We start from the raw sequence: 24181 nt of genomic DNA on the forward strand, positions 1-24181 counted from the left end.
GCTGTGAAAGTTTAGTTTCAAGCCAAGCCCATTAGCAGCATAATGGAGCCTGTCTGGCAAAGGCAACCTTCCTTTTCGTGGTAACCATTCCAATTTTTTAAGGTTGTGTTGTTTTTGTTGTTGCTACTATTGTTTAAACTGCAATGTCTTGGCGTAACCAACAAAATCAGCAACAAAACTTTTCCTCAGCTGAACTTGATGAGGAGCAGCAACAATTGGCCCCAAAACAATAACCACACTTGACTGGCGTTCTGTGTTTGTGTGTGTGTGTGTATGTGTGAGAGAGCGTTTTCAAAAATTAGAGGCATAGCAAAAGCCTTGAACTCATTTCACAGTTGCGTGCGGCTTGGGCAAAAAGTTGGCCACAAGTTGCAGCCGCATTTGTTGCACGCATACACAAACACACAAAATCGGCTAACCAAATTGCTTTCGAGTGGCAAGTAGCAAGTGGCAAGTGGCAGGTGTGCCTATTCAAAAATTGTTGCAAAAGTTCTTTAGAGTTTTACTGGCCCTACTCTACTAATTACCTTAAAAACTTTAATGATGAACTTTTCAGATTGCTTGGCTAATTTTCCTAATAACCAAAATATGCTGAGAAATTAATATCAAATATCTAACTGGCATTTGTCTTCCACAATTCAGCTCTCTCTCAAAAAACATATTTCGTCTTAAACTTGAAGCAAATTTTCTATTGAAAATGTACAACATGTGAGTATCAATTAGCATAATGTTTGAGAAATAGGCATTTTAATTTTTCATTAGGCGCTTTTTGACACGCGGTATCCATCGGGTCCTAAGTCAAAGACCTTTGTTGACTGCCAGGCAAGAGCTGGGTAATCCTCAGCTTTTAGCCAGTCGTTATGAGCATTCAAAGGATAAATTAACCAATAAGGCGAAGGATAAAGCAAATGAGATAAGGAAAGAAATAAATAAACAGTATCAGAATAAGAAAGACAAGAAGACTAACGATGAAGGTAAATCAAATAATTCTAGTGGTTCTGGCGGTCATTCAGATGGTCCCCATATGGGATACTCTCCTATCGCTATGAAAATCGTTCCAGCCGTATACGGATCTGCTGTCAACTATTTCGAAAGAAACATTAATCTGGGGCGCCATTTGTCGCCATGTCTCAGCATCTACAAGAGAGAATTGACCTCAGTTATGTCAATTTCATTACGTATGACAGGATTCTTTCTGGCGCTTTGTGTTTGGGCTGTGGGTATCCTGGGTTTCTTTGGCACTCGAAGTCTAGGCGATTGGGCCGCCAAGCTCGAGGAGTGCGATTGTAAGCGATCTATTGTTAATGCGGCTAAATTTATGTTAGTTTTTCCATTTTCCTATCATTTGGTGGCTGGGGCACGTCACTTGCTTTGGCATTTTAATATATTTTTGACTAAACCCCAAATCTATGCCACGGGCTACGTAGCCCTGGCTTTGTCTGTGTTGCTCACAGCCGCTTTACTTGGACTGCAATGGGGTGACGATGCAAAGAAAGTTGTAGATATGACAGAAACCGGATATACAGCCAATCAAGAAATAATTCTTGATGATCTGGACGATTCAGAGGATCTGGAGGCAAACGATGCAGATGCAACAACAAATAGCCCCGAGAAGGTTAATTATAGAAAACTAAAGGAAGAATTAAAAGCCATTGATCTTAAATTAAGTTCTAAAGATGCATCCACCACTCCGAATGATACAAAAACTGATACTTAAATATATGTATATTGTGTATGTTTTATCACTTTAAATGAAATTGTGCCACAGAGTGGAAAATTAGTTTCACTTTTGCATCCTCAACTGGACACACATGTCATACGTTCAGGCAAATGCGATTGCCTCCTAATGACATTATCTGGTCTTGGTCTCGTTCTCTCACTTTCTTTTTTCGCAATGTCATAAGATTATGGAACGATTGGCTGGACATGGATTTGATTTGCGCAAAACATGGATGTAGTTCGAAATTAATGGGGGTGAGGAGTAAATCATTTTATTCATATTGGAAATTTAGTATTGGTATTGGTTGACGAATCTTCACAAGCGGGACTCAAGTGGTGAAAATTCCCAACAGCTCTTATGGTTATTTATGGTTAAAAGAAAAGTTTGTATTTATATGTGGGTATTTTTTAAAATATTTTAGAAAATAAATACCTCGTTTTAAAATAGGTTCCTGTCCGCTTTTGCTCAAGCTATGATTTTATGATTTTTCTTACCTCTTAATTAAATTTTTAAAGGATTGAATTTTCCAAAAGGAAACATCTATCATCAAAATCTAAAAAAATCATCATGAAAAATGAATAATTGTACATCTTAAAAGAATGTATTATGTCATGATGTAAAAACTTTACGCTCAATTAGCATTGAAATGTGTAATATTTTGTCATTCATTTAACAAAATAATCGATCAATCAATCATCAAAGCTCAGGAAAACTTATGCCAAAATGTAGATTTCTTTTAAACTAAAGGAATCAACAATCTATGTGTAAAACCCATAGCCTTGGCGAGAAGAGTGAGTGGTGAATCTTTTAGCTTGTTGGAAAGTTTTCAACATTCATTTTCCATATCCATGCCAAAGAGTCATTAGGCATGTGTGTACAGCCGACAAATGTTTCAAAATTATCAAGAATTTTAATTATAAGCCCAAATGCAAATTTTTGTTTATAGATTGGATTTATTTTATGCAATGAACGAATTACTCCCGCATTTTGGAATATTTTAATAGTTAGTAGCGGATTTGGGATATGTTAATTTTATTTGTGACCAATTGGCCAATTGGACGTCTCTAAATTTTGTTATCAATTTAATTTTAGTAGTTGTTAATAATAGAGACAAAGCTGTAGAAACAATCAAATTTAGTTGTCTAATAATTATTGGAATCGATATGCAAAAAGCAGTTTTGTAATTTTTATTCCAACATATTTTTTAGATATCTATTATTATATCTTATTGTTAGTTTTTTATTATGCTGCAATTTTACTTAGCATCTCAATAAGATATTCCATAAATATTATTCACTCCCAGCCGTATCAATTGAAGAAATACATATATCACTGAAAAAGAATTTGGTATATACTGATGATTGGTTTTGTTGTTTTTTTCTTTTCTTTCCTTATTTTTGTTGGCGATATTGCCAGTCATCAGAATCAGAATTTTATGCTGAAAAGCAAAATCTCATTCACACTCTTTTTTATGTCAGACTTTTTTCCCAGACATACATACACTCTCATGCTTTTCCTCAACCTTTCCCACTCTTTCGCTCTCTTTTTCAACGCCTTTTACTTACAGTCACACATTGCTTTTGCCTTTCAAGGAACTCAATATGCGTGTCTGTGTTTAATTAAGATTGAGTTTATGTGCACGACGATGAGGATAAGGATGAGAATGAGGTTGTGTGTGTATAGCTATGTGTGTCCGTGTGTATGCCTCCATATATATATGTGTGTTTGCAGGCATATGAATAAATGTATGAGCGCATGCATTTAATTTAATTTTCATTTCAATTGATTCGATGACTTTACGTTTCATTTCACGTCTCGATGCGATTTCAATTACACAGAACAGAACTGAACACAGAACTCGGCACAAAGGATCCCTGTTGGCTCCCTCTCTCTCTCTTATTCTCTCTCCTATTTCTGTGAAAGTTGTTGACGAATTCGCATATATATGTATATATTTACTCATCATTCCATACGCAGGCGATACAAGAGCGACATCCAAGGATAAATTAAAGTGGCAGCCGACAGCGAATAATGATAACGCTGATGATAGTCAAGTGCATTAAAAAGCTATATATACAGAGATATATATTAAACTGATTGCCTCTGCTGATTACTGAAGTACGAAATTGGAGCATAAAGTCAGGGTCACTTCTAAAACAAACAAAAAAAAAAAGTTGAACCACAAAGTTTACATTGTCTTTTTAGGTTTTTCTTCTATAGGTTTTTGGTCCAGGCTAACAATTGGAATGACAATTTATTTTTACGGATTTTCCTACCATTTCTTTCTTTTTTTTTCTTTGTTTGAAAAACTCTTTGTAGGATATGAGTAGGAAAATGCTTGTTAGCATCACATTTGCCATCGCACAGCCTTGAACTTGCTGCTGCAACACCCTCTCTGTATGATCCTTATTCACACCAATCCCCTTCAACCATAGACCCTCTCAACCTTTGTCATTAAGCAGCTGCTGACACAAATGAGTTACAAGGACAATTACAACAAAATTTTCTAACAGTTGAATAAAAATGGAGGGCGAGAAACGAACGAAGGAATTGGGTGTCGGGAAAAGTGAACAATTTTCGAAAATGAGTAAAAACTTTTAATTGCTCATACGAACCAACGTGGAAACGATGTACAGGTGTGACAGTTCGAAACTTTCTCACTTTTTGCATTTACCACATTGGCACATTTGCAATTGACAAGGTTTTACTGTTCTCTTTCACTAATTATAAACAGGTTTTGTGTCCTTTACACTGACCACAAGAGGACCAAGATGAAGGAAGACGACGTCGACGACGTCGACGACGGACAGAGGCAAATAACAGAAGTAAAAACCTGTGCCAAGTTGCTTTGTGGTCGGTTGCCTTGTCACAGATGTCAGTTGTAAAATTGAATTCTTGCCTGGTTTGTTTGGCTTTTGAAAGATTTATAACATGCGCCTGGTTTGTGGTACAGTCGGGAGGAGGTGATGGTCTTTTGGGGGGAGGTGTGAGTGGAATGGCCGGCTGTCCATTGATAAGCACAATGGCTAGTGTCTGTGACACTCACATACAGAGGCATGTAAAAGAAAGAATGAAAAAAAAGAACGACGGCGGCGACAAACTTTTTAATCAAATTTTTTAACGCAATTTCTTTGACTACGTGGTGTTTGTTGCCTTTCCTTTTGCTCTCATACACACACGCCGCTGTTGCATATGCATGCTCAATTGTGTTTGTATTGGCAAAGGACATGCTTTGTGATTTATACACACATCACACACACACACACACACACAGATATAAACAAACGAATATATATCTATATATGTACATACATACATATATGTGTATATGCCGCCTGTAAGCAAACAACAGCTTTTTTTGATTTATGAGCGCTTTGGGTGCTTCGCCATTGCCAACGACAACCCATCGAACAGATGAAGAGAAAGAAAGAAATGGAAAAAGCACACACACACACACACAACAAAATCGAAGCAATATATTGAATGCAAAAACTTTTACACAAAGTTCAAACGAGTAAAATGAAATACAAACGACAAAAAGAAATATGTAAATAACAAAAAGTGTAACTTTCGACATAACCTTTTGACATATTAATTAAATAAAATTTTCTCTTTAATTTAACATTCAATAAAACAATTAAGTCCTTTTTTAAGATTTAATAATTGTGCAAAATATTCAAATTAAATTAAAAACCAATCTCAGGTTATCTAAGCTTGGTAAAAATATTGATTTGTGTTGCAATTTTTTGAGCTTTAATTTAAATTTGAATTTAATTTTTAATTTAAATTTTATTTTTGAAAACTTTAATGTAAAAAAAATTTAACAACAATTTTGCTTTTATAATCTTGGTGCAAAACCTTACAATTTATATGTAGTAGATTTATCCCTATTGCCTATCGATTTTTATTAATCCCCATTGACTGGCAGTAGGAAAAATTTTTATTTATACAGAAAATACGAAGCACATGAATTTTAATTAAGCGAAAACCAGCAATTGCTTTTTGAAGCCATTCTTCCTGCCAAGAATCTTGCCATTGTTCGGCCACATGAAATTTTGATTGATGGCTCCCCAAACATCGAGGAACGAGCCAGTGCCATGGCTTCCAACTAACCATCGATTGTCGCTGTCATAAAATCCCTAAAAAAATGGAAAAGGACAGGGAATGGGGAAAAACACCAATATATGAGTACTATATGAGAGTGCATCGAGGCTTATGCAAATCAAGACATGCCACTCGCACTCAGACACTAGCAACTTCATATACTCTTTTCGTAGATATTGTAAAGTTATCTAATCGCTTATATCTTATAGAAAGAAGCGGTTTGTTTATAATGTTATCTATCTGACTCTCGTATTGTACAGCAAAATTAATTTTAACTGAGAACGAAGGCACAGTTGGCCACTAGTTTTCGCTACTACGCCATATAAACTGGGTGCAGGGTATGCCCGATTCGCCGCCAAATTTCATTTTTTAAGGCAATGCATATAGTTTGGTTTTTCTATTTCGTAGAGTATTTTCCTTTTTTCACAATGCTTGCTTTTTATACCTAGTACTATTTTTTTGGTGATAGCGTCGTGGCATTAGTCTCCAGTGTGCGCGAACTGGCATATAAAAGCCCAGTTATAGACTGATTGTCGGTCCACCAACAATGTAAGTGTAAATTGCCAGGCCCTCAAATGTTCGTGTGTGTGTATGTGTTAGTATTTCAAACTTTTGCTCTGTAAGATTTATTTGACTGACACTTTTGTGTGAGGATAGCAAAGAGTACAGCAAGTTGCTATTTTTTGGCTTTTTTTATGTAACGATATTTCATTGTTTGGTATTTTGATAGTTTTTCCATTTTTTTTTTTTCGTTCCAAATAGTCTTAACTACGCGATATTTAAAATCCCGGCGAGATTAAAGAATATTTTCCAGAAAAAAACGTTTGAAAATAATCATTAAAGGCTTGGAAAAGGCTTTGGAAAAATTTAAGTTGAGGTTTAATGAGTTTTTTAAGCAGATATTGGAAAATTAACAGTGAATAGAGATTAAAAATGTTAAAGATTTATGAGTAGGTACTTTTAAAAAATATTCTTTTATAAATCATTTTATTGTCTTTTTAATTACAATTTCAACTTGGTGGCAAATACGTAAGTTGAAGAAGTTAAAACGTATAAATTGTTATCTCAAGTGGTCCTTATTTGAGTGGTGTGTCAGAAGCGGCAACTATACGCAACTATCAGCCATTACTAAGCCAGCGCCAATCAGGCAACGATGCAGCCATTCAACGAGCTCTCTTCAATTTCACATAAACTAGGCACAATACCTGCAATTGCACCTCAGTGCTGTAGTTGCTGTTATTGAAACCACTCGAGCGCGAACTGTGAGTGCTGAGACTTCACAGAGAAGAAGAAGAGAGAGAGAGAGAGAGAGATATGTATACCCTCTCTTACCAGCATAGGTCTACAATAATTGCCTGCACTTTAAGTGCGCCATTAGTACTAAATTACAGACAGCCAGGCGAACCAAACCCAGTGAAACCAAAACCAAGCCAAGCGGCAGCTAACGGCGCGGTCTAATTACGAGCTCACCTGCCCCTATACCAGCCGACAGCCACCATCACCAGAAGCAGGACTATCACCAACACCAAAAAAAAAAAAAAAAAAAAAAAAGAAATCCCCTAAACCCTAAACCCCATACACACCACTGACACCCACCCCTGACAGCAGTAGAAGTAAAAGTAAAGTGCGCTAATGGCAATTAGAAGTTTTACCGAGTGCAGTCAAAAATTGTAACGGCCAACAACGACGACGACGACGACGGCGACGATGCAGCTGCTGGCTGTTAGATGCTAGCTGCATTATTGAACATTTTGGCTAATTGCCGTATAATTATTGCAGTTAAAAAATTGCGCACAATTGGGAAGGAGTAGAAGCAGTAATGGCAACAGCCGGAGAATGGTATACTCAGAAAGCTTGACCATTTTGACCGAGAAATTTCATTGCATTGCATTGAAACTGCACAAAAGCCACAAACATTTGCATATCAACAACAGACAGACAACATATACATATATATAGCATTATACACTTGCAATGACTTGCGCCCTGCCCTTGCAAAATCTCATAATTAAGATAAGCATAACGACTGAGTGGTTTTAATGAAAATCAAACAAGGCTCAGGCAAAACCAGCATTGTTAGCATCAATATTTCGGGTAAGAACTGACCTGAACCTATAATTTGAATACAACATTCGGTTTAATACTGAGGAAATCATATTTCACATATATTTACAGTTCGTTAGGCCTCTCTTTAATCATAATTGAAGACAACTTGAGAAGTTTTTGATGTATAATTCGTCTCGCAGTTTACTGCAGTTTGGGCTTTTGATTTATAATTTGGTTCAACAGACAAGTAAAGCTATCATATTGACTTTATAAATCGAAAGCACGTTTATATAAACGTTGGTTTAACCACGTTGGTTAAATACGATAATTAAGTAGGTGCACCCTTAACCCTCTATTACCCCTAAGCCTTAAAAAGTGCCGTCTTTAACTTGACTTGCGATGCTAAAGAAAAACTGTGTCACTCCAAAAAGTATGCAATGCAGCAGCTACTGCTTATAATTAAGCCTTAATTGAACGTTACCCGACTCACGTAACCAAGTTAATGATGCACACGTTACACGCCTTTGACACGGCAGCCTCCCAAAATGGTAAACCCCGCCCCATAAAATTTCCTTAACCTAAAGCCATTCTCTTTTCCCCCATTCTCAAATCAGTTTAGTTCAGTTTAGTTTTTAGTTGAGTTGAGTTGGTTGAGTTTTTTGGGGGTTAATTTCTCTCATCATAATCGCATAACTTCATTAAAACATTTGCATAGTTCCACACTCTGTAACTTATATGCCAACTGGTTATTTAAAGCTCTTTGTTCACTATATGATATATGTACATATGTATGTAAGGAGGTAGACGTATTTTTAAGTGAGAATATGCAATTTCGTCAGAGGTAGGGTGTCCAAAAAGGGGGAGGGCGGGTGGCCAAAAAAGTTGGACATTTTTATGCCAACTATTTAGCATAACGACGAGCGCTCATTATGAGCCATGGAAAACTTTATTTGCACTGGGTGGTTCTAGCGACTATTTGCTCCTGCTTTGGCATAGAGAGGGCATAGGTTTTTTTTCCAGCAGCAGTATCAAGCATAAAACTTACCCTGGACCCGAGAATCAGGACCCAGAACGGCAAACGCAAAGTGGGCAGGCAACTGGGCACCGGGCACGTAAAATATGCGCAGTTGTACACCGGGAGTGTATGCCAGAGATCACTTGACTATAAACGAGATTAAAAATTCAATTACGTTGGAGTTGGTAGCTGCATCGAGTAGCAGGTAAAGACTAAAAAAAAAAAAAAAACAAAAAATGAACGACCAAAAATACCAAAAAACATGGCCAGCAAAAGTTGGCCAAGCAGAGGAGAGTGAGAACGAAAGAAAAAATATAGAGACAACCCAGCTATGGCTATGGCTATGGCGTATGCTCTCAAGTCTCAACGTATGTTTGGGAGCCTGCGAGATAGAAAGAGAAAAGAGCAAAAGACCAAGAGACGGAGAGATTCATAGAACTGAGAGTACAGAAGTGGTCAGTGCTGGCACCTACAACGACACCAATGTCGACTACGACTACAACGACGTCGACGACGACGACGTTGTCGTAGCCAACGGAAGTTGACAACAATTTATGTGCCTGAAACGGATACAATTTACAAGCCGAGCGCGGCGTACATGTATCTAAAAAGAGGAACCAAGGGGGTAGAGAAGGTACGATGTGGGGTGTAGTACTAGTAGATGGCCAGGTGTGGCCAGGTACCAAAAACTTCAAACGGAATTTTGTGTGAGTACTTAGTGCAAAGTGGCTAGGGACAGGTTTCTGTTTTCTTTTTTTTGCTTTTCACTTTGGTCTGCCCTCCTCCTCTCTACCTTTTTGTTTTTGGTCTCAGTTGTTAGGGGATACCAGAAAAAAGAAAGAGCAAAACATTTGAATTTTTGTTTCAAGTTGAAGTTGATAAAAAGCCAGTGATTTAAGGCGTGTCCAGGACAGCAGCAGGCAGGGACCAAAAATAAGCAAAACAAAATGGCAAAAACCTTAGCCGCAATTAAGATACAGCTATGTAAAGAGTTTGTTGTTATCAAGTTATACTGTTGCCAAACAAATTTTTTATAATGAAAATGTGAAGCGTTCTATTAATAAATAAAATATTGTCAATGCCAATTTGATTAATCTCGTTTGTCATCATATGCTGCACAATTAAGAGAAGAAATAAGAGAGAGAAAGAGAAATAAAGCGCGCTAAGAGCCGATAGAAAACTGTCATAGATTTCTCTTCTGTAATACTATGAGAGAAATTAACAAAAAAATCTTTAATGTGTGTGAACAAATTTTTATATGTATTTTTAGAGATAATATACAAAACTGATAAGCCGCTTGAATGTAATGCTTATCTTCAAATGCAAGAAAAACTTGTAATTTCACAGAAAATACAGATTTATATTGTTGTCGATACAGATAGAAAACTAAAGTCAAGTTTAGGAGAGAAATGACAAATTCTTAAATTCCCACATTCAATTTCAATAATTCTGTTTTAATTGCTTGTTTTTTAAAGACTTTTTCCTTTTTCAATGTCTTTTTTTTGATTCATGTCAACCCTTTTCTTTGCCGTACAAACGTTTGAGTAATTGTATAATACCCTCTACAAGGGTATAAAACTAAAACAATTAACAGGTTTTTTTTCCAAATAGACACATAAAACAAATTATAATAGGAGTAGGGGTAACAATAGTTTAATACAGAATAGACAAACAAAACCAGAGGGCCGGGGCTAACTTCGACCGCGTCAAAGTTTGTATACCCTTGCAACATTTTTGGTAACTCTTCCCTTACCTATAGCCTTCAAAGTGGAAAAACGTTTAAGCTAAAAAGGCTAATGTTTGCGAAAGAACGGCCTACAATCTTAGCATAGGAAAAAACTAAGATATTGATCAAAGTCACTGTTTTCCACCGATCGTTCCTATGGGAGCTATATGATATAGTAACCCGATCTTTATCAAATTCGGCACAGTCATTAACAGATATATTAAACTAACAAATGTTTAATTTAAAAGCAATCGCGTCAAAAGTGACGAAGTTATTAACAAAAGTCACTGTTTTCGAAAGATAGTTCCTATGGGAGCTATATGATATAGTCACCCGATCTTGATCAAATGGCACAGTCGTTTATATGTGTAATTAACTCACTAATATTAAATTTCATGACAATAGCTCAGAAAATAACGAAGTTATTAAGAAAAGTCACTGTTCGTGACTTTGCCTTTTGTATGGGAGCTATATGATATAGTGATCCTATCCGGCTGAATCCGAGATATACAACGCCTGCAGTATATACAAGCATACATGCAGCTCTGTAGCTCCAACGGTCTAGGAGGAGTTTGCGTTGATCCAGACGGACGGACAGACGGACAGACGGACGGACAGACGGACGGACGGACGGACGGACGGACATGGCTATATAAACTCGTCTCGTCATGCTGATCAAAAATATATATACTTTATATGGTCGGAAATGCTTCCTTCTATGCGTTGCACACTTTTGACCAAAATTAATATACCCTTTTTGCAAGGGTATAATGAAGAAACAGTAAAGACACAACAAATAACATAAATGTATTAACAGAAAAGAACATTAAGGTCAAAAAAAATAAGATAATTGAAAATTACGAAAATTAATAACAAGCAATTTTTAGGTTCAAACACAATTAGATTATTATGTGTATTTCAAAGTATTCCCCGAGAATTTCATCAGCTCGAACACTTAGATTTAATAGCACCCACTTAACTAAACGCTGATAAGATCTACTGGTCTGTTTCGAAATAATTTATGTTTATAATTTTTTTATAATCAATTGATAAGCTTCTCGACAACACATATTCTGTCGTCTATGAATTACATTTTAATGCTTCTTCTTCTTCTTATGCTGATTAGAACTACTTTTGGATTTACCACCAAGTACGTATCGGATAAGACGAATGATAATACATGAAGATATAAGCACTAGAGCCAGGGGAACGACCAAGAGAATAGCTAGTGTATCGAGACTGCGATGTTGAATGAAATTCATATCTCTGGGAGCGGCTCGCATATGTGGGGCACCTTTTTGTCGAAGAATATATTCAGTCCACCAGATAGCACGATCCAGAGCAGGTTCTGGTTGATCACGGTAGCGCTCGGCAATTAGAGCAGCGTTCCGAGTATAACTTGGTGTGGTAAGCAGTGTGTGAATGGTTTCGGATATTTCTTTAGCATTTAGATTATGCAGATCTAAACCAAGACCGAAACCCATGCGGCTAGCTCGCTGCACATTCATATGCTGGTCAAAGAAAACGGGCAGACCCAATAATGGTTTACCAAAGTAGACACTCTCCGTAGAGCTTAAGAGTCCACCATGGGTAATAAACAATTTCACATTCGGATGGGCCAGAATATCGGGTTGGGGAAACCATTTGCTGATGAAGACATTATTCGGCTTGCCAGGTAGTTCATCATTTTCAAATTTCCATAAAACTCTCTGCTTAAGTCCACTAAAGACTGTGAGCAAAGTTTTTATAGTCCCCTCGCCTAGATCTTTGCTTTTGACATTTGAACCCATGGAGAAGTAGATGACTCCATCAGAGGCTGTCTCAATGAACTCCTTAATATCCTTGGGTAAAGGTTTGGGCTTGTGGGCAATATGTAAGCCTCCCACCTCAATCATATTCGGCATATATGAACGTGGGTAGCTCAAAGTGAAATGCTGGCCCAATAGCATTAAGGTAAAACTATCCAAAATCTCTTCCATCGTTTTCTTAGATTCGGGGAAATATTTCGCAATCATTTTCCTCATTCGAGGCAGGTGGACAACAGAACGGTGAAGAGATTCAACTATGTATTCGTAGTGATTGCTCAAACGTTCCCAGAAAGTCATACGATCAGTTCGTGGCGAGAGAATCGATGGATTATAAGATAACGGCGATATGTTACCCATTATTTCATCAATGCGATGATCATTGCCATAGCTAGAGAATCCCATTAATGTGGCATTAAAATGTTGACCAAAGGCATACAACGGCTCTGTTTGTAGCATTTCTGAGATCACCAAATCAAACGTTTCGCCCGAATTCAATAACTTCTGAACACCCTCGTCATCCAAAGTGCATTGCATGACCTCGATTAGAATATCTTCTAAGCCGCTGAGCTCTTGCCAAAATGTAGGAGCCCCTCCTAAATTGCCCAGCAACTCTAGAAAATAATTTGAAATAATGTTTTTTCATTCAAACTTTTTTAACGTGATAATGCTATCTCTTACCAGCAAAATGCTCTTGAATCTTTGTAGCCTCTATGAAACGTATATTGGGTGTTGGCTTGTTCTTAAAAGCATTGATCACAGTTAACTGATGTCCTTTGGCAGCCAATGCCTTTAGATACGCCTCAATGAATATGTATTGCGATCTACCAGGAAATGGCAAAGTTACCAAAATTTTAGCACTTTCTGTTGGCACAGTATCGATGCTAAGCATCACTATGGTCAGGGTAATCAAAAGAAACGGCAGCCTCATGATTAAGGTTTCACGATCACACAATAGCTATCACTGAGGAAAACAAACGATGTGCTTCCCATTATATGAACTGATCATGAGCTTTTTCTCTCTAGAAAAGCTTCTATGAGTGAGCTTATCGCAATCATTCTGAAACATTTCTGACTACATATATCACAGTGACCAAGTAAATATAGTTTTAGATTTTGCTCTTTCAATGATGACAAAGCTAAATTTAATATTTGGTAAGAAGCACCTTAAAGTATGCTTTAGTAAATTGGTTTTAAATATCTTGCTAGGTAAGTTCCCTGAAGTGTATGACTATGCATGGTTGTGGGTGTTTTCTCTGCGTGAGAATTGCAGGCCAAACAAGAAGCTAGGACAGGGCAGAAAAAAAAATGGAAGAAAAACACAAAACAAAAACAACAAAAAAATTACGCGCAACAGGACGTAGGTTTCAGTGGAAACCAAGCTAGGTTGTGAATAAGGTTGAGGATGTAAATGGTATGGGGGAATCGGAGGCACAACCGTCCAAGCATAAAAGCCAAAGCTTTCTTCTCCTTCTTTCTTGCCTAAGAAAAGAAATTATTTGCTTAAGCGACGGCAAAAGGACCTTGTCAGGGTTTCCTTTCCCCCACAGACTCACAAACCGAACAGAACACCAGAATGAGAATGAGAATAAGAATGGTCAAAAGAAAGCAACGAAACCGCAAGTTCGGAGGCAGAAAAAAAAAATATTAAACTTTTATGCACGAAAATTTTTAAGTGTATGTCCGGCGGGAAAAATTGTTACTGTTAATTTATAAATAAGGTGAAGTTGTTCCTGATGGAAAGTTGAGGTACCCTTTAGCCGAACCCGTTTTCCCACACCACAGTTCTACCCATAACTCTCCCTTTGCTTGGGTTTTTTTTTTTGGGTTATTTGTTTTCACTTCAATTTATTTGCTCACTCCTTTTCTTTTTTTTTATTATTTCGTTTCTTGTTGCTGTTTGCGGGTTTTTACTTGTTCTTATTGTTCAAGTTTTTGTTGTTTCTTGTGTATTTTCTTGTGGTGGCCTTTTCTTTGGTCGTTTATTATGCCTTGCCTCAGTTCCCTTTCCTTTCGTTCTTACCAACTGTCTTTTTCATCATTTTTTTGACCCATTGAATCGCCTTGCAACTTGATTCAATTAAGTTGCCTGATTATTTAAACACAAAAAAAACTGGTGAATGTACCTTTTTTCCCTTTTGTTGGGACTCTTTCGTTGAGTGGTAGGTTGGTTAGCAAATTTTCATTCTATTTTTTCCTACTGCTTACCTCTTAGGCATGTGTAGAGAGCTCTACAAGTGTTTTGTTTGGTCATCGAAAGATGTTTAAGAATAATTGTTATGGCTTTTGTCCTTTTGTGTGTCGAGCTTAATGGGGGGTGGGATGAAGGTTGATTCCATACAAAAGATGGAAAGAAACATGAAATTTTTATTGGTAAATTATTAAGTGATTTTACCTCAATGACCATAACTCATAACTCTTTCGATTCTGTAACTAACTTCTTCCATTTGTGCCTAGAACTAGGGTGGAACTTTCCATACATTTTTTTTTTTTTGTTTTTGCTTGGCTTCGTTTCTTTACTGACTAACATTAATCAGACTTACCTTGTCATGTATTTTACTGTAGCTACATAACACACTAGCATACGAATATTCAGCCATGGCCACTCACTGCAACAGCTGCCACATGGAGGACATTTAAAGCGCAAATGCAATTTATTTGCAGCAAACATTTGCCACACACTCACAAAAAGCAAGAGCGAGAGTAACTGTAAAAGAAAAATGTAGGAAAAGAATGTTGTAGGAAGAACTTGGCCTGCATAGGCCACCACCTGGAACAATTTGCGCATAAGTAAAAATCATTTTTCATTTGTTTTCATTTCCGTTTTATGAAGCATTTTGATTTCTACATAGTTTCCATTTGCCTTGCTCTATCTCTTTCCCACTACTTCTAGCACAACTGATGCAGTTTTGACATTGGACAAAATGTTAAGTGACGGGCAAAGGTAGAAAAAGGTATGTACGGGGGGGAAAAACCATTAGGAGAACCAAAAGGCAAATCGCCTGACCAGTTGCACTAGTTGAAATTTTCTAGAGTTTTACACCCACCCGCAACCCACACTCAGTACGCATAGCATGCCAGTCAACATGGCTGACAATTGACTTTCATTGCTGTTGACAGGCAGTACGATGAAAAAAAATGGAAGAAGGGAGGAGATGGAATCTTGTGGAGAAGCCGGTAACGCATTCCCAACAGCGACTTTGTCAATTCCCAGCTATTACGTTTTGCTTAACATTTCAGCAAATTACACTGCATTGTCTACACAGCTCAAGAGTTGAGCTCACTCAGTTGAGTTGGGTTTGAAGTTGTTACCCTTTCTATCTATCCCCTCGAACCCACCAACCAACTTTTGTCCTTCGTCTTGATCCTGTATTCTTTGTCCTCTCTCATCTTTCCTTTTTGCGTTTTTGTTTTGTCTCTTTTGCTTTTTCGACAATTTTCGGTATGCATTGACAGTTTTTGGAGCTGCTGCTGTCAAAGACAAGCGCCAAAGCACTTACGAGAACCATGTGAATGCCAATTCTATAAGCACAATTTCCGGAAGTGTATATACATATGTACATACATATATGTGTATTTGTACTATAATTATTTAAAAGGGCATTTTCGAGTATTTTTAGCTCATTTCTCTTGGAGAAAACATATTCCAACCAATATTTAAGGCAAAAAGTAGATCACAATATCTAAATTAGATAATAAAAGATGTTTCTCATCTTTTTGATCTGCTGCATTATTGAAAACTAGTTACGTCAAAGTTCAGTTCAACAATTTGCTATTCGACCTGTACAAACTAAGGTGAATGTTAATCCGATCCGATCTACCACTATACATAGACTCCTAGTGGTCTAACGGTGTGGCCTCCAACTCTTGGCATTGTTTCATGTCCATTCTTTTACGCTCGACTGCTTAGATGCCTCCCAAGTTGAGGCAAGTTGAGTTCAACGCAAAAAAAAAACTAGAGGGCCGGGGCTAACTTCGACCGCGTCAAAGTTTGTATACCCTTGCAACTTTTATGGTAACTCTTTCCTTACCTATGGGCTAAAGGCTAAAGGCTAATGTTTGCGAAAGAACGGCCTACAATCTTAGCATAGGAAAAAACTAAGATATTGATCAAAGTCACTGTTTTCCACCGATCGTTCCTATGGGAGCTATATGATATAGTCACCCGATCTTGATCAAATTTGGCACTCACCAATTCACTCACCAATATTAAATATGTTATTAAGAAAAGTCACTGTTCGTGACTTTGCCAATTGTATGGGAGCTATATGATATAGTGATCCGATCCGGCTGAATCCGAGATATACAACGCCTGCAGTATATACAAGCCTACATGCAAAATTTCAGCTCTGTAGCTCCAACGGTCTAGAAGAAGTTTGCGTTGATCCAGACGGACGGACGGACGGACGAACATGGCTATTTGAACTCGTCTCGTCGTGCTGATCAAGAATATATATACTTTATATGGTCGGAAATGCTTCCTTCTATGCGTTGCACACTTCTGACTAAAATAAATATACCCTTTTTGCAAGGGTATAAAAAAGAAAAACCAAAGATGAAGAAAAATAAGAAAATACGTTTTTTACCGCTTTTTCCGTTTTGCGCGCCGCTTCATCTTTTCGCTTCCACTGCGGTAAGTTCACGTTGTAATCCATCGGGGGAATAATTATTGTGTACATATTAGTACAGAGTTTATATCGTTAACTTGATGGACTTACAAAACGGGAAGGATAAGTACATAAATGAAAGATGGTCTATAAATTTGCCTTTATTTTAAAACTTAAGTAAAGCAAAATGGAGCAAAAATGAAAAAAAAATATTTGAACTTCGAGTTGGGTTTAAAATTGGTTTTAAAGGGTATCCAACACAGAGTTTTCATAATTTGGTCTTACTTAAATATGCCAAAATCTTAAAACGTCTCAATTATTTATAAAGTTTATAGCGAACTGCCAACATTTTAAAGCATAATTTATGCATTAAAATTAGGTCTATCCATAGTTTACATCTATGACCACATCTATACACGGTGCGACCTAGTTGCTTGCCTGCAAATTAAATCTAATTATGTGCGGCCAACAACTTTACCCACAACAAAAAAGTGGTCAGGAGCAGAAGCATGCTTTCTTTTTGCCCAACTGACCCGCACAAATGCGTCTATTGACTGAAACAATGCAGACAAAAGCCATGGTGCAATATACAGCAGCAGCCACCTGGAATACCAACCAACCTAGACCATAACCCGACCCTCGACCAGATGCATACTAGTTAGAACATCATCGTAGTAATAGTAGCCGCAGTAATACCAGTCGTCGGACTGGTCCTACCACAAAGTCGGGGTAAAAGCAAATAACGCACCGTAAGTGAGAAACAAAAGAGCTAACGGGGGAAAACAAAAAAGAAAAACTCCAAACCTAGAATCTCAAATAGAGTAGAAGAGACGTGTAGAAGAGCCTGAGCCCAGCTCACATTGCACCTGAATTGTGCCAATGAATGGCGACAGGACATGGCTGGAAGAGCTTGGGGAGGGCTAGGGGCAAAAGATGACCGACGTCAGCTTTTGGCTTAAACGCATACAAGAATTCATATTTATATATGGACACCGATTCACAATGGCAAAGGGCTTTACTTATGCTTGAATAGCGGTAACCGGACTACGGCTCCTAGTTTGGTCCCTTTGTGCCGCAATTGCGGTAAAATATGTTTGCACAAAAGGAAATCGGCAAAGCCACGTGTGCAGGAAATGCTGAATTTGTCTGCTTGGCGCCTGTCTAAAACAAAAAAGAAGAAAAACCAAACAAAAAACCTGCTGGGTTATGGCCAGGCCAAATCCAAACCAAACCGAACTGTCCGGCCAGCCAGCCAACTAGCAGCTGCAAAAGCAGTGGGTGGCCAATATTATTCGAAGGGTGATTCTAAAGTAAATTTCATGTCCATTTCTAATTCGAATACAAACGAAAAGTTAACAGTAATTTGCAGGCGAAAAGAACACTGGAAAAGAATCTAAATTGAATATTTTAAGCTAGTTAATTTAAAGAACTTTTAGCAATATTGCAAATAAAAACATGATAATTATTTGACATAATTACCTCAATAAAGTGTAAGTTAAATAAATGATTATTTTTCTCACAGGCCGGTAATAAAAGTTAATATAATAGGAGAAATTATTTTTAAGAACGTTGCCAAATTGTGCGACTACTTTTTTCCCTACTATTTTTTGTGCAATTCTTTTTCTTTTTTTTATTCTTTTGGGTATTATTTGCAATATTGCTGCCTGTGCACCGAAAACTATGCTATATGGCAAGGGTGGCCACGGAAATTTAACTTGGGAGCCGGCTCTTTACCGGCAGAGGCTGGGCAGAGAAAAAGGTCACTTTTGCGAGTCGACGCACACAAAAATTTGTGTGCCTCGAGTTTTATGACGGGTCATAAAACGACCTTTTTTGGGTCGAGCGAGCGATCGTCGTCGAACTTGTGGGCAGAGGGACGGACAAGTCCCGAATTTTACGGGGAGGGGGAAAAAGGTCGCGATCTCGAGCTCGCAACTTGTGGGCAGAGAGACGGACAAGTCCCGAATTTTACGGGGAGGGGGAAAAAGGAACGCGATCTCGAGCACTCATCAAAAACAACCCTTATTTTTACTTGTCCCTCACTCCTTCTGCCCACAAGTTGCGAGCTCGAGATCGCGTTCCTTTTTCCCCCTCCCCGTAAAATTCGGGACTTGTCCGTCCCTCTGCCCACAAGTTGCGAGCTCGAGATCGCGACCTTTTTCCCCCTCCCCGTAAAATTCGGGACTTGTCCGTCCCTCTGCCCACAAGTTCGACGACGATCGCTCGCTCGACCCAAAAAAGGTCGTTTTATGACCCGTCATAAAACTCGAGGCACACAAATTTTTGTGTGCGTCGACTCGCAAAAGTGACCTTTTTCTCTGCCCAGCCTCTGCCGGTAAAGAGCCACGGGAGCCAAAAGAGCCACTACGTGGCCATCCTTGCTATATGGCAAACTATGGCGGCACTTCCGCTGCCACTGCTCAGCGACGCCGTTGCCGTTGCCATTGCCGTTGTCTGGCCTGGACTTTTGGGAATATTATTGAAAAGTTTTACCGCAAGCTGTGCAGAGCGAAGCGAGCCCAGCTACGCCCGAGACTAGCAAGTGGCACAAAAAAAAAACAAAAAAAAAAACAGAAAAACAGAGAAAAGAAAAACAACAAAAAACAAACGTATTGTTCGCTAGCGAGGATTAAAAATTTTTGTGCAGTTCAAAGTTTCAGTTTTGTTGCAACTTTGGCCACAGACACCACAGCAGCCACACCTACTCCACCCATATTTGACTGCCTCACTTATTCCTACTACTTGGCAGTACATAAATTTCCACAGCAATTTTACAGGCATACGCCCAATCAGACCAACAAGTCACTGCAAAAGTATTGTATATATAAAGACGAGCATACATTCTAAAAAGGATAAAGTTAACAAGTAATTCTAATACGCTTTATCTTATGTTTTATAGAAGTATATATAGACAACTTTAGCATTTTCATGTGGTTGATTCTATCTGTGACTTTACCTTTTGGTGTTCAAAAGTGTATTGATGGTGGAAATACTTTCACGTTAGAATTTCTAACAATAAAACCAAAATTAGCAGTTTCATTTCGATCTATACAATTTTCTTGTTAAAAAAAAGACCAACCGACTGTGCTAAGTGTAACGTGTAAGCAGCTCTGGTTGAATGCAAGTCATTGCCATGACGTTAATATGCCCTGCATTAAATGAAGAATCAATTTTTTATAAATCCAAATAAGTCTTGGTCAAAAAACTTAAGTACATGACCATTTGTATTAACACATATTTTAATTAAAAATTTATAGTATTAAATAATTGCTAATTAAGTTTTATGGCAACTGTTATTAAAGCGAAAAATAGTTTTATGACCAAAACCTTTGGAAATGGTAAATGCATTTCAGGATTTAGCCACTTAACCTGTGTACTGTGCAATTTAAGCTAAAGCTCTTAAATGCTTCGAAAAATAATGGCATTTTTCGCGAATTACTGCTGCTCGTTTACTTGGTGCTCAGCCATAAGTTTTCCAATATTTATGGTAAAAGTTATAAAATGCAATGCCATTTGAAAAAAAGCTAGCAATAGAAAGCAAAAAACAAAATGAATGGTTCAATTTCAAGGTACATATACGGATTTGGTCAAGGTTTATCAAATTGATTCAGGTTAATTGAATTTTTTTCTTCCGATGACATATTTAATATGCAATGTGTCAACGATGAAATTTGGTTTTGGTGAATGTTGGTTTAGCCTTGACCTTTTAATGGAGCCCGTTTTGTATCAAATGGCTAACTTAGCATACCGGAAAAGAAATATCACACAACTGTGGTAGTTGGAGGCGATGTGCAGTATGTATGCCAAGTAGTTGCCAATCAATTTTTGGCATTGTTACGGGTGCTGCCTACTTAAAGGCTAAAGGGTGGCAAGGTAGCATCGGACCCTATTACCGCCATCGCATCGTCAACGGGCATTGTGGTAAACGGGCACGTCGATGCCTATGCCGATGTCGTTTTCAATTGAATTGTCCATGTCGATGTCGATGTGAATGACGATGTGTGGTGGTGGTTGAAAAGGTGGTGTTGGTGTAGCCAACTACAGTTCGTCCATCGTCCATTATGACACTAGAGCTCGGCCAAACACAATCACAGGATGCAGGATGCAGGCAGGCAGCCAGTTGGTCTCGTCTGTCTGTCGGTTCATCATTTCAGTCCAGTTTCATTGTCATTTGCCTCACTTGCAGTTGACACTTTTGTAGTTGAATGACGCGTTGTCCTTCTGTTTGGCACTTGGCCGCTTTTGCTTGTGTTGTTACTGTTGTTGTTGGTGCATGTCAGTTGGCCTATGCCCATCGATGGATATATCTCCAGGGCAGCGCTATGGTGAGGCCCAGTTTTGTGATTCACTTGACTCACTTTGTTGCAACATCAATAGCCGGCTGGTTGAATGACAGGGCTGATTCTATGCAGTCTTCACCTTGTGGCATTGGCTTTTCTTCCTCTTTTCACATCAACTTATCAATGGATTATATGCCTAACTATTTGGATTAATACATATGTGTTTTCCTAATATCAAATCATAGCTATATCAGTCATAATTCTCACGCCTTATCTCAGTAAACAACTAATTTATCTCAGTAAACAACTAACTTTTTTCCTAAAAAAAATTTAAACGAGAAAAAATATTGAAACTTAAAATGTCCAAAAGATTCGTATGGTCATCAAAACAACTCTGGAGGAATTTAGCAGCAAAATGGAGATACTCGTTGTCTCTGCCTCTATCGTCGTCGTCTGCGGGTAATGTGCCCATGTCAAAATTCGATAAAGATGCTTATTTGCCTTATAAGCATTTGTTGGAGCGTTTGGAAATTGTACGCGGTCGTCTCAAGCAACCATTGACATTGTCGGAAAAGGTTCTCTACTCGCACCTGGATGAGCCAGCTAAGCAGGATATTGAACGTGGCAAATCATATTTACGTCTGCGTCCCGATCGTGTATCTATGCAGGATGCTACAGCCCAGATGGCACTACTTCAGTTCATATCATCGGGTTTAAATCAAGTGGCAGTGCCGACCACAGTGCATTGTGATCATTTAATTGAGGCCCAGATCAGTGGCGTTCCAGATTTGGAGAGAGCCATCAAATTGAATAAGGAGGTCTTTGACTTCCTCTCATCAAGTTCTGCAAAATATAATATTGGATTTTGGAAACCAGGAAGTGGCATTATCCATCAGATCGTTTTGGAAAATTATGCCTTTCCAGGTTTGCTGATGATTGGCACCGATTCTCATACACCAAATGGAGGCGGTTTAGGTGGCTTGTGCGTTGGAGTTGGCGGAGCAGATGCTGTTGATGTGATGGCCAATATTCCGTGGGAACTACAGTGCCCCAAAGTGATCGGAGTGAATCTTACTGGTAAGATAAGCGGCTGGACCTCGCCCAAGGATGTCATCCTGAAGATGGCAGAAATTCTAACAGTGAAAGGTGGTACTGGAGCCATTATTGAGTATTATGGAAAGGGCGTAGATTCCATATCGTGTACAGGTATGGCCACCATATGTAACATGGGTGCTGAAATTGGAGCCACTACTTCTGTGTTCCCCTTTAATCAACGAATGGTCGACTATCTGTGCGCCACAGGACGTGGAAACATTGCCGGTGAGGCGGAAAAATATAAGGATTCTCTATTGACAGCCGATAAGGATTGCAAATACGATCGGGTGATCGATATCAATTTGGATACACTGGAACCACTGGTCAATGGGCCCTTCACACCCGATTTGGCTCATCCTATTAGCAAGCTGGGTGAGAATTCTAAGAAGAATAACTATCCAATGGACATCAAGGTGGCTTTAATTGGTTCCTGCACAAACTCTTCGTATGAGGATATGGGTCGTTGTGCCAGCATAGCTAAAGATGCCATCGACCATGGATTAAAGGCGAAAATACCATTTAATGTTACCCCAGGATCGGAGCAAGTCCGTGCCACCATCGCTAGGGATGGCATCATCGATATATTTAATAAATTCGGTGGAACCGTTCTGGCGAATGCATGTGGACCTTGTATCGGGCAATGGGATCGCAAAGATGTCAAAAAAGGCGAAAAGAATACAATAGTCACATCGTATAATCGAAATTTTACAGGTCGCAATGATGCCAACCCGGGTACACACAGTTTTGTGACCAGTCCAGAGCTGACCACAGCCATGGCCATAACTGGTCGCTTGGACTTTAACCCTTTGAAGGATGAACTGACTGGTGCGGATGGAAAAAAATTCAAATTGAAAGAACCAGTTGCTGATGAATTGCCCGCCAAAGGCTTTGATCCTGGCGAGGACACCTATTCTCCCCCTCCACCTAAAGGAACGGAGGTCAAGGTGGTCGTTGATCCCAAATCAGAAAGATTGCAATTGCTCCCACCCTTTGAGAAATGGGACGGCAAGGACTATATCGATCTCGCAGTCCTTATTAAAATAAAGGGTAAATGCACCACAGATCATATATCGGCGGCTGGGCCTTGGCTTAAATATCGCGGACATTTGGATAACATTTCAAACAACATGTTCATTGGTGCCGTCAATGCCGAAAACAATGAGATGAATAATATAAAGAATCAACTAACTGGAGAATTTGGGCCAGTACCTGCAGTCGCCTGCGACTACAAGGTCAATAAGATTCGATGGGTGGCTGTCGGCGAAGAGAACTATGGAGAGGGATCCTCACGGGAACATGCTGCCCTCGAGCCCCGTCATTTGGGCGGTGTGGCTGTTATTGTCAAGTCCTTTGCTCGTATCCATGAGACGAATCTAAAGAAACAGGGCTTACTAGCATTGACATTTGCCAACGCATCCGATTATGATAAGATTCAGCCCACAAGTAAGCTATCTTTACTCAATCTTAAGGACTTGGCTCCTGGCAAACCTGTCGAATGTGAAGTCAAGAATGGAGGCAGTTCGGAGAAAATTCAATTGAATCATACCCTAAATGATTTGCAAATCAAATGGTTCCAGGCTGGCAGTGCTCTCAATATGATGAAAGAACTGGCCAAAGGCAATGGATCTAAAGGCGATTGCGCCAAAAAATAAGCAAATGCATATTTTTAACAAAAAATTTTTAGTGCAATGTTAATTATTATATGAACTATCTGTTAAATAATTGTTTATATAAGTATATACGTAATATAGCTATATTTATATATAGCTACGTAATTTGATTT

The 24181-nt window shown here is 38.5% G+C and overlaps 3 protein-coding genes across 3 annotated transcripts; 2 read left to right on the forward strand and 1 right to left on the reverse strand.

The window, feature by feature from the left end:
- Window positions 1-604: 604 nt before the first annotated feature.
- On the forward strand, window positions 605-1780 carry LOC6651515. The gene is made up of 2 exons (XM_002073154.4): window positions 605-708; window positions 763-1780. The coding sequence occupies exons 1-2, from the start codon at window positions 698-700 to the stop codon at window positions 1715-1717; spliced, it is 966 nt and encodes a 321-aa protein (XP_002073190.2). The 5' UTR covers window positions 605-697; the 3' UTR covers window positions 1718-1780.
- A 9834-nt stretch (window positions 1781-11614) lies between these two features.
- Window positions 11615-13361, reverse strand: LOC6651056 (UDP-glycosyltransferase UGT5). The gene is made up of 2 exons (XM_023180104.2): window positions 13098-13361; window positions 11615-13030 (listed from the first exon to the last, which is right to left on the reverse strand). Exons 1-2 carry the CDS (start codon window positions 13345-13347, stop codon window positions 11706-11708), a joined length of 1575 nt encoding a protein of 524 aa, XP_023035872.1. The 5' UTR covers window positions 13348-13361; the 3' UTR covers window positions 11615-11705.
- An 8192-nt stretch (window positions 13362-21553) lies between these two features.
- Window positions 21554-24150, forward strand: LOC6651057 (probable aconitate hydratase, mitochondrial). The gene has a single exon (XM_002073157.3). The coding sequence runs from the start codon at window positions 21663-21665 to the stop codon at window positions 24048-24050; it is 2388 nt and encodes a 795-aa protein (XP_002073193.1). The 5' UTR covers window positions 21554-21662; the 3' UTR covers window positions 24051-24150.
- The last annotated feature ends 31 nt before the right edge of the window (window positions 24151-24181 follow it).

This window comes from Drosophila willistoni, chromosome 3R, assembly GCF_018902025.1.
Source record: "Drosophila willistoni isolate 14030-0811.24 chromosome 3R, UCI_dwil_1.1, whole genome shotgun sequence".
Taxonomy (NCBI): domain Eukaryota; kingdom Metazoa; phylum Arthropoda; class Insecta; order Diptera; family Drosophilidae; genus Drosophila; species Drosophila willistoni.

Bases quoted from the DNA above. Each gene is read 5' to 3' on its own strand.
- LOC6651057 (XM_002073157.3), top strand. From the start codon at position 21,663: ATGTCCAAAAGATTCGTATGGTCATCAAAACAACTCTGGAGGAATTTA.
- LOC6651056 (XM_023180104.2), bottom strand. From the start codon at position 13,347: ATGAGGCTGCCGTTTCTTTTGATTACCCTGACCATAGTGATGCTTAGC. The intron at 13,031-13,097 runs GTAAGAGATAGC...ATTATTTTCTAG, and splicing joins GATTCAAGAGCATTTTGCTG to AGTTGCTGGGCAATTTAGGA.